This window comes from Bactrocera latifrons, unplaced genomic scaffold (assembly GCF_001853355.1).
Source record: "Bactrocera latifrons isolate USDA-ARS-PBARC rearing strain unplaced genomic scaffold, ASM185335v1 scaffold_436, whole genome shotgun sequence".
NCBI classification, from domain to species: Eukaryota; Metazoa; Arthropoda; class Insecta; order Diptera; family Tephritidae; genus Bactrocera; species Bactrocera latifrons.
Genome location: NW_017537086.1, coordinates 126568 through 138429, shown reverse-complemented (window position 1 = coordinate 138429; position 11862 = coordinate 126568). Strand labels below are relative to the sequence as shown.

Here is an 11862-nt window from a genome sequence, read left to right as displayed (position 1 = left end):
ATATATCGACAATTTTAAGATCAGCGAGCACTATCGCAAATGCATATTTTTTAAATTGATATCCATACCCACTTTAAACTAGTTTAAGTTTGATTATATAAAAGGTGATATGTCAGCTGACCTTCGATGTCTAGCGATTTTTATTGCCACTGCGTTAAACTAATGAAATTCTATACGCTCCGGCATGTAGGCTTGTATATACATATGTGGCACTTCACACATATAACTATATGCTGTCATAAAATGTATTATTGCATAATCTTAGGCGCTGTGACTGTGAATATCAACCATTGAGCGACGCAAGCGAAATGCGTAATCAAAAATAAATTTATGTGACACAATTACGCAATAAAACATTTAAAAAAATCGTGTTTAATCAATAAAACAGTGTTTCACAGTGTCAAAAAATTGCATGCCAAAATTAAGAACAACAGCATGTAAAGCCGAGTAAACATCCCAACACTCTCACGCTCGGTACAAGCGTGCGGCGCTTGGTGAGCTCGTCCATCTACAACAAAAGCGAGTGAGCAAGCTTGCCACCTTGGATGGATCATGGGTAAATATAAGCGTTTCACACATAATAAATCAATTTAATTACAAACAAATTTAGCAAAGCAGTATTTCTTTGAAATAAATATTTTGTATAATAGCGAAGCAACAAAAACAAAATAATTGTTTAGCAAGCGCAACTGAAATGTGCCGTTTAAATGTACTTTATGCAATTGCTAACTCTTTCTCTTTAGATATTTTTACTTTCGGAATATTTGTACAAAATTACGAACTAACTGTAAAAGTAACTGTAAATTTCTTTTTCTCAACACTTGAAATTATACACAATATTTACTTAACTTATAAATAACCAATTTAATATATCATTAATTTTTGTACAATGCAAAAACACTTAAAAACAAAAAAAAAACCATAAAAATATTTACGAAAAAATCCTTAAAAAAACTCAACACGAAAATAATACAAAAACGTCCGAGGCAGGTAAATTGACTATAACATATTTTTACACAAATGAAATATTCGATTTCTGCTAAAAACTTTAATTGGTTGACGCTTTCATTTCATGACATTTATGCTCATACCAACTGCATTTTAATTGTTTGAAACTAAAAGCATTCATGAAAAGTTTTGTCAAAATGCCTTTTTGATGTTTGAGTCATCAAGTTACTTTTAATGCATTTTCATTGCTTATCATATTTTGGAAACTTCCGCAAACCGCTTTGTTCACTTTCGATTTCGGTTTCCTATCATCTTCACTTTTAGGTGTAGTCTCGTTTTTGCAAATAAATTTCATTTTCGAACCCAAAACTCATTTTCAAAAACACAAGTCTAGTGTTTGCATAAAAAAGTTTACCTGCACTTTTTAAAATATTTTGCAACTGTCATTTTTCTACACAAATTTCCATGCATAACTGTTATCACTATCACTATATTATGTTATGTTGTTCCTTTTGCCTTAATATTCCTCAATATTTACATAATTTGTAATATTTTTTGTAATAATCCATTTTCATTAAAATTGTTTCTCGCAAATTCTTAAGTCTTAAGTTCCCAAATCTTGCAGGTTTGATCAATGAATTGTTAAAAAAATTATTACCAAATTCATCGTACAACAATAGTTAGTTTCAACATTCATTTTATACACAGGCAGGAATACTAAACTTATTTTTAAAGTACTTCAGACTGTAAGTGTTCTGAACAACTGTACTTCGCGCAATTTGCGACTTTGCTCTTAGATACCTTTTGACCACACTTCTCTAGAAAGTTTTTATTGAGAGCTGTTTTCTTCTGCCATAAGTGCTGTTACAAGTTCAGGTCATTATAAAAATAAAACTACATTTCTTTTTTTTTTAACCTTCTTTTTATCTTGTGTGCTGAGACAGAACCTTGTTAGAAGTTCGTATAATCTCTATTGAAAAGATTATGGTAAACTGCTTTATCATGCCTTCTAAAACATCCTCCTGGTACAATACTGTCTCAGTTTAAAACTCTTTATCTCAGTAGTGAAGAGGTGTAACGCCTTTACAGGAGACTCCCCAACAAACCATTACAGCAACTAGATCGTCACCACGTTGAATCCTTGGAATAATATTTTTTGCCTCTTTGGATGTATATTCATTGATTTTGTTGACACACGATAGGCTGGAGATGATCTCGAATAAGAATTGACAGTGATCTGTCCCCTTTCCTGTTTTCCAAGGTCATTTATGCGTGTTCGCACATTGGTTCCAACCACTTAAGACCACTTCTATTCCTGTCATCAACTGCAGATATTTGGAAAAAAAACGATTAAGAGTGCGGTAAACAAATATTCTCAAGATGTAAAGTTTTTTGAGAAGTTCATAAACTTTACTTGCGCTTTTTCTAGACTAATGTGAAGCAATCATCGCAATAACGGCATTCTTTCCTGCGAATGTATCTTCGGTGTATACGCCGTAAACTTTGTAAAACAAGTACCTCTTCGTACGCGCTCTAGAACATACTACATCTTATATCACATACTCTATCTTACATTTAACATTCGCTTTTGATTATTATTACTGCGGTCTACAGCTTCGAAATCTCCAGAATGTTTAATACTAATGTTTTTAGTTGTTCTCGCTGGTCGATACATAACCTATATTACATTCCTTTCGAACCTTTCAACCTCTCTTTCCAATAATTCCTGAAGATTTGCTTATATGCTGTTAATAGACCTCACATTTTAAACAAACTTTATAACTAACCTCAAAAAATTGGCAAACGCCATAACAGCCATTGATCACATATAAATGCGTTACTTTGTGGTTATATGTGGAAGTTTATAGACAGATCAGTGAAAGTCTACTTACGGTTGCATATACCCGACTGCTTCATTGTTAATTAAACTCCATTGACTCCCAAGCCCTTATCTAGAGTATATGCTGCGAAAAATAAATTTTTATAATAATCAGTACCGAATGAGCTGACGAAGCCTTCAGAAATTTTAAAATTTGTTTGACTTTGATTATGTAACGCCAAACTCCCTTAACCCCGAGCAATGTGCTCCTCTTCATGAAGTTTTCAGTCAACGATTTCGATGAACATAGAAACTTTTACCAATCAGCAGCAGTTATTACTTTTCCAGATGCGCCGCTTAAAGGCCTTTGGTCCAAAGTAAGCGAGCTTTGGAGCTTACCTTCAACCTAACATAATTCTTTAAGTTTCTTTATATGAACATATTTCTTAAGAAAAATTTGGGGCCGAAAGCAGCATTTAAAGAAGATTCGTCTTCCTAGCAAGGACTATCGGTAAATACGGTAAGAAATAATTATTGTTTGAATATTTGCCAGACTTTTTCCAGAGTTCATAAAACATGTTGTTATTCCATCGTTAGGCTTATATCTAAAGTGTGATCCATTTCGAGGTTCCTTACGTTAAAAAAAACAAGTAAGGAAGGGCTAAGTTCGTGTGTCACCGAACATTTTATACTCTCGCATGATAAAGTGATAATCGACATTTCAGGCGTGGTTGTGAACCGATTTCACCCATATTTGGTACATGTCATCACGATGTTAAGAAAATATTATATACCGAATTTCATTGAAATCGGTTGAGTACTTCCTGAGATATGGTTTTTGGTCCATAAGTGGGCGACGCTACGCCCATTATCAATTTTAAAAAAAAACCTGGATGTAGCTTCCTTCTGACATTTCTTCCGTAAAATTTAGTGTTTCTGACGTTTTATGTTAGTCGATTAACGCACTTTTAGTGATTTTCAACATAACCTTTGTATGGGAGGTGGGCGTGGTTATTGTCCGACTTCTTCTATTTTTGAACTGTATATGGAAAATATGGTTGACATAGCTATGGCTTATTTATGGCTTAGTTATGACATTTTATAGGTTTTCGGTTTCCGCTATTTTGTGGGCGTGGCAGTGGGTCGATTCTTCGAACTTAACCTTCTTATGGAGCCAAGAAATACGTGTAACAAGTTTCATCATGATATCTCAATTTTGACTCAAGTTACAGCTTGCACGGACGGACGGACAGACGGACAGAAGGACGGACGGACAGACAGACATCCGGATTTCAACTCTACTCGTCACCCTGATATAACCCTATATCTGACTCTTTTAGTTTTAGGACTTACAAACAACTGTTATGTGAACAAAACTATAATACTCTCTTTAGCAACTTTGTTGCGTGAGTATAAAAAATAGATACTTCAAATTTAATAGGTTTATTGCCATTCGAGAGAACATTCTTCGGCATTTATTGCTTGAAGATTACCTATTTCAAAGGATCCATCAATTTTTCTAGTCAGTTTGACTGGCAACTAGCGAATGACACACCTGATGTTTTGCTTCAAATTCTGAATCGAAGCAGAATTGTACACAAAGATTTAAGGCTTTACATATCCCCACAGGAAAAAGTCTAACGTTGTGATATCACATGATCTTGGTAGCCAATCGATCGGCCCAAAACGTGAAATTATTTGCTCACCGAAGTATTGTCTCAATGAATCCGTTGCTTGAAAACGTCGGATCTTCTCGGAACTTTTCAAGAACCCGTAGAGCAAACCGATGCCGCTTGGGAAGATCGAGTGGATTCAGTTTTTTCACAACCTATATTTTATACGCTTTCAATTTAAGATGCCAACTAAAAATTCATCAATTCGTTCCATATGTTAGTTCGAGTTGCGGCGAATCGACTCTCCACGGTCTACGTATAAACTCTCAGCTATGGCTGCTACATTTTCTTCATTGCTTGCCGAACATGGTCTATTCGGTCGCATATTATCCAATAATGAAAGCTGGGTCTCAAGATGGGTAATAGTGATGCGAATAGTACGTTCAGTAGTCTGATTATGTTGATCATAAGTGGAGCGAAAAACGCGAAACACATTCTTTGGAGAACGTGAACTTTTGTAAAAAAATTGAACGGCTTGTAAACGTTTTCCAGACGTAAGTCTTTCCATGATTAAATGCCAAGCAATACTGAACAAAAATAACTTTAGTGCTTAAGAAAGCTATCTCTACCTCTCTTGAAAAAGGTATATAGTTATTTGATTGCTGCTCAAACTGAATCATGTAAAATAATACAAATTTCGCTTTGAACTGATTTCAGAGATTTCGAATCAGAAGCAACGAGATAAAAGGCAAGTTTCTGCGAAATTCATTTTTCAATAGCTCCCTAGAGCAAACTACTTGCTCCTTTTCTTACGAATTGTATTCGTCCGCTTTGTTTAGCAACAACTCCCACCTATATTGTCTTCATAGTATATATGTAGGTATTTACCAGACCTTGGCCCACCGTATGCCATTACAAAATTTTTTTTTAGCTTTTAGTCACCGATATTTGATTTTATTATTCCGTTTCATATTATAAACTCTAACCTTCAAGTACAAAAACAAAAGTGAAAACTAACAAATATCATCATTCTACGCCTCTTACTGCACCATAATTCTGTAACAGTGAATTTTTTCCCTTTTCTTTCCATTTTTTTTAATTTTTCTATCCTTTCTTATATTATCTCTTCGCTTTCACCAACAATAACTGAGCGCCTGCTGCCCTGCCACCAAAACCACCACAAAATTGTACAACGGCAGACCAAGAACCACCTACGCATTTTTACGCACATATAACTACATACATATTTTTGAGCAACCCTACATAATCATATGCTGTTCAAAGTTTGCCCGTTGATTTTGAGAATTTTCTCAGCAAATTTTATTTATGACAAAAACAATTTTCGCCCACCCAAAAAGTGCCTACACACATTCCTAAACCTCCCGCAACATTTATATGTGCTCACTGCCGCATGTGGGTGTTCCAGCCACACTTACACACATACGCACAGTCCTGAAATATTAACACCCACTTTCCTACTTAGAAATTGCAATGTTTTCCGCACACAATAAATATACTAAATGTTTGCACAATTTTCCTTAACAACTAACTGTTGCATGTTCGCTTGTCACGCGGTCAGCACGTTCGTGCACACATACATACAAAGAACGTGTAACTGTAATTTACAAATTTTCTGCTAATTATTCGCTGTTGGTGCTACTTGCTCGTAAATGTGCTTGCCGAGGCAGCTCCTCATTGCTTACGGCTGCTAATTCATCGAATTTATTGTCATTACTTTGTTGGCGGTAATGTTTGTTTACGGCTAGCTTGTACAGTTATTGCTGATTAATGTTATTGTTATTGACTGTGTAAAGCCCATACAAGTCAAAGGTGATTCAGATAAAATGGTTAATTTATTAGGTTGTCAAATACCTCCTTTCCTTCTTTCTGCTCTTTATTCAATGTTTTATAAAAAGTGTTATGGTGATCGGATTTAGTTCAAATATGCGCCGTTTCGTTCGTTAATCTGTTTCCATCTAGACGGCAACTTCAGAATACCCCCTCCTTATTTGCGAAGAACTGGAACAGCCACTTTTCACAAGCCGCTTTTGAGTTCAACTTTACACCAACAAGGGCGTTCGCCATGAATAGGAACAGGTGGTAATCACTTAGCGCTATGTACGGGATATATGGGAGATGCGATAAAACCTCCCATCAGAGCTCCCGTAGCTTCTGACGAGTCATCAAAGAAGTGTTTGGTCTAGCGTTGTCCAGGTGGAACACTACTCCCTTCCTGTTGTCCAACTCTGGACGTTTCTAGTCGATCGCCAGATTCAAGCGGTCCAGTTGTTCGCAGTAGATGGTAGAATTAAGCGTCTGGTCATATGGGAGTAGCTCATAGTGGATGATTTCCTTCCAATTCCACCAAACACAAAGCAAAACTTTCCAGGCCGTCAATCCCGGCTTGGCCACTGTTTGAGATGATTCTCCGGCCTTCCACCACGACCATTTTCGCTTGATATTGTCGTATGTGATCCATTTTTCGTCGCCCATCCGCTTCAAAAATGGTTCGTTCCGTTTCAGCAGCATATCGCGTTGATTTGGTCCAGGAATTTCTTTTGCGTCCAATCATGCGGCATCCAAACATCAAGCTTGTTTGTGTATTCGAGCCTTCTGCAGATGGTTTAAAATGGTTTAGTGACTAACTTCGATCTTCTGGACGATGTCACGAGACGCCGGTCTAACACGATGTTTTCCAAGATTTGATCGGTTTTCGTCGTCACAGGTCTTCGGACGGGTGGCTTATTCATGGTTTCGTTTTCACCCGCTCTGAATCGTGAAACCATTCGTCGGTCCATTCGGATTTTCCTTTAACGAAAGAAAACTTTAAACTGAACTCCATGTTAAACACATCTATAACTGTTGACCGCAATATCCAAACTAATCGTGCATAGCGTCGTTTTTCAGGTTATGTCAAGACCTTTCAAAGATGTATAGTATTGACAGATACGAGCTCTGTAACGTTTTATACTTAGCCGCGAATATTTGACAAACTAATATAAAGAGAGCAGGCTTTTAGTGAGTATATTTAGGGTTCTGATTTTGAACTCTCCCAAAAAGAGTATCCCCTGAAAGGTGCATTTATTTTTACTTTTTTTTGTAAGAAAATTTTCAAAAATTGTCTTAACATGGAGTGAGTACTACAATCGAAGTTGTTATTCTCACCTTCCATTTTTATAAGTACCATTTCGCCATTTGAAACGTTCAGTCCAAGATCTCGTGCACGTTTTCAATATCTTCTTCTTAGACACTTTTGGACGAATTTGATGACACACTTAGGCTTTTAGTAGGAAAATTATGATACCACCGAGACCAATAATTCGTCACTCTGAGTCACTCTGTTCCTGATGAAGTCATCAATGCAAGAAGTTTTATTTTTTCAAACTTTGAAACGACGTCCAGAAACTCACCACCAATAGTTGGATTATTTTTCTGTACAGAGCCTTTTATTCACATGGAAAATATTTTACTGTGCTATCTTTTTCTACTCTGTTGGCATTTCTCCCAATCACACAGGTATCCATTTGTACTCCGATCACAGTTCTTATATAACTTCTTTTGAATTTGAGTAGTGTCCCGGCCGGTACTGCGTTGAATACTCTCAGAGCTGGAGTGATTTCATACAATCGAACCACATAACCTAGTCAACTATGTCAATGTCGTCGTCTATCTCACACAGCTCATCGTTCCATCGAATGCGATATTAGCCTTTCTCTGGGAAACTCGTTACGTCGACACATCAGATGTTGTTATCGTCCATCCTTCTGCACCATATAGCAGGACGGGTATAATACGTGACTTATAGAGTTCATTTTTGTTCGCCGAAAAAGGACTTTCCCCGTCTGCTTTGCTTCCTTATCTTGAAGCTAATGATATCAATATCAACGAGGTACGCCAGCAGCTGTACACTCTTATAAAAGATTTTGCCTTCTCGATTCTCCCGATCTTGACGGAGCTTTTGGTATTGCTCAACAACAGTTTATATAGACGCAATAGTTTTGCATGGATACCGAATTCAGACATTGCGGCATAAAGGCAGCTCCTTTTCGTGCTGTAGAAAACAGCTTTCAAATCGACGAAGAGGTGGTGTGTGTCGATTCTCTTTTCACGCGTCTTTTCCAAGATTTGGCGCATGGTGAATATCTGATCGKTTGTTGATTTGCCAGGTCTAAAGCCACACTGATAAGGTCCACTCAGTTTTCTGATGGTCGACTTCAGTCTTTCAGATAGATAGAACCTTATATACGATGTTGAGAACACATAAATTCTATGACATGCTTTCGTCTGACCACATTCTACAATAGCTTGGCCGGCAACCCATCAGTGCCTGCCGCTTTGATCTTCTTCAGACGGGTAATTGCTGTTTGAGCTTTTCCTTGGTCGGGCAATGGAACGTCTGCTTCATTGTCATTAATTGGGAAATGGGGTTCATTATCGCCAAGATGTCCTGAGTAGATAAGATATATTATCCCCTGGTTGATTACGTCTTTCAGTGACTTTAAAAATTTAATACTAAAGCGTCGAAATTTTAAATGTGGAAGATAAAAAATTTACATTTTGCCATTTCAATGCTAACATTTCGATAAAATAATACTGACCCCTTAGCAATTTTATTTCCATTTTGCATTTCTGAATGCGTGTTGCTGACAGCAGCGTCGCATATACTTCATATATACGTATATACACGTATCTACATATGTATGTATATCATTTTATTGAACATCTTCTCGAGAGTTGCGTCAAAATGGTTTCCTTGCACTCAGTTTCTTACAACCACAAACGTGATAGCATCGCAATGATAATGGAAAAAACAGAGCGTTGGAAAACGACAGCCACAACTGACGTCAAGACCGGCATCTACTTTGAATTTTTATGACGATTGGGCGAAATTGAGATTTGCTAGTTAAATAATGCAGCTGAGCCAATGGGCATTCAAGTGAAGCACACATTTTCCTTTCTCGCCATTTCTTTTTTAACATCACTTTTATTTTATACCATTTTTTATGTTCTTGCAACAGAAGGTCAAATTGCTCGTAGGCCTTCCAAATGAAAAAATAAGAAACAAGGACATAAAAAACAGTTCCTTCTTAATTTGTCTGTGCTTGTCCTGTTGTTGGAAGGAAAACACAAATTTGCAAATTATGCCTTGGCAAACGTGTGATACCCTCCTTGTGTAATTATCTTCTGCTTTAATCTACTTGCTGCTTGACATTTTCTTTCGTTAACTTTTTTAGTTCTGAGAAAAAAATTGTTGATGCTTAAAATTACGTCGGCTATTAGCCGAACAGCCTACGCGTTTACACTTTTTTGTTGTTAAGGCTCTGCTTAATTTATGCAATAATTCTGTTACTATATTTCTCAAACTCTATGAATATTTATGAAAATCTTTGACACACGTTTGTGTTTATGCTGTTAGCACTAGAACTTGGCACGTGCCTGCATATCCGAATAATAATACCCATTATCCGTCGTCACGGATAAAATTCGGATAATGCGGATAACCAGTTAATAATAAAGTTTCTAGATATTTACACTCATTCTCCTTTGATACGGATAAACCTGGATAGTGCTTTTCTATTCTGTTTGCGCTGGAACTACGCACTTGTCTGGATATCCGAATATTTATGTATATCAATAATCTGTCGCCACAGAGGATATTTGGATAATTTTGTTATCGTTACTTTTTCCAGTTACTTACACTTATTATCCGTTGACGCGGATACAATTTGGATAATGCGGATAACGTGTTAATATTACTTCCTTTTTTGGCATAGCTCGATTCTTGAATATTCTTTAAGAATTCACAACTAAAAATATTATATTTTATAGTAATGTCTTCCAGTAAAGATAAATATAATGTTTTTCAGTTATACTCGTATACATAAATTTGTGATATACGAGAACAGTCAAATTATTTTCGCTTGAAAAGTACATTTTTTTAATATTCGCATATACATATGTACATATGTATTAACTGTTTATGTTTTGATGTGGATAAAGTCCCGATTCTAGGAATGTCCGATTAATATTTAATTTTTTTGATCAAAGCTCACAAATACCCGGTTAATATTTGTATTTTTGGAAAGGAAAACTGTGATATGCAATGACTTTATGTCTCAAATCTTATGCTGTTAGTATTTGGACTGGTCACATATTTGCATATCCGAACATTTATACTCATTATCCGTTGACGTGTATAAAATGCGTATAATACTGATAACCGTTTTATATTCGTTTTTGTTTGTAACAAAGCTGATTTTTGAATATTCGTATTTAGTATATTACTTATGGTCATTTTTATGGCCGGTGAGGTATCAAATTGAATACTTTTTTCTTAATTTGTGTTAATATTTATGAAAATCTCCGACTTGAGAGATTATTCATAACATTAACTATTTGTTCGCTTATCTGCTTAGCCATAGTGGTTATCCGTCAACATTGATAAAATTCGGATAATGCGGATAATATAGATAAGGCTGTAAAAATCCATCGGTCATCACAGTTGTTGTTGCAAAAATTCGTTAAAGTGTCGGATAACGGTTTCTCTTCGGTAATACATTTCTTTTCGAATTTTCGTCTAAATGAAGAAGCTCTAGTAAAACTTAATAAGCAAATTCCTGATGACATCAAATATTTCGTCATTACCTATACAATTTTCTTTTTCCTTTTTTCTGAATGAAACTGCTGCAGTTCCACTTCGGTAGAAATTCACCTAAAGTCAATTGAAAAATATTTAGAATTTCATTTGGCTTTCAAGGCCTTCCAACTCATTTGAGTGCCATAACTGACCCGAATATGAGAATTACAATTTCACCAGTACTTCTTCTTAGAAAACATGCCATTATATTGCAATTTTCCAATTCCTGTGAAACATCAATTAACGAAATTAATTGGGAGTGAGAATTTCAATTTTCAATGAATACGGAACGAACAAGTAAAGACTAAAAAAAAAGTATAAGCATACTTCTAGGCGCTAGAAATTGTGTCGCTATACAATTTATTGCGCAGGAGTGTGTAAGCTTGATATTATTGACAAAATTTCCTTCGGCCGAACATAACTCAGTGTTTTAACGCACTCAATTGTATGAAAATTCCTTTGCACACATATACAATCGTACATTTATACATACAGATATACAAATATGCACATATACGAATACAAATGAGTGTATGGTTTACTAATGTATTTGACATATTGTTCTACTTTTCGCGCAAATTTGAACTCTTCACCAGCATTTCCATTAAACTGTTCATGCAGCAGCCAAAGTTCTCAAGGACAAATTTGAAATTAAATGGCAAATGGTGCAATTGCACTATTTCTTATACTTCTTCTTTCATGTTTTGTGTTTGGTGACAAAAGTTTTGCCGATTTATAGAAAATAATGTAAATGATATGGAATGAAGGCAGTGGCTCGATCAAAAGAAAATCCCTCTACAATTTGGGTCAAGCGTGAGGTGAATTCTGCGAAGAAAGGTGTAAAG

The 11862-nt window shown here is 35.9% G+C and overlaps 1 protein-coding gene across 1 annotated transcript in view; it reads left to right on the top strand.

The window, feature by feature from the left end:
* The first annotated feature begins 500 nt into the window (after positions 1-500).
* The window catches only part of LOC108972889, a 46602-nt gene continuing 35240 nt past the window's right edge, over positions 501-11862 (top strand). Inside the window, exon 1 of the mRNA XM_018939779.1 lies at positions 501-556. Within this exon, the coding sequence (XP_018795324.1) occupies positions 553-556 (4 nt within the window). The 5' untranslated portion in view covers positions 501-552. The remainder of the gene's footprint in view (positions 557-11862) is intronic.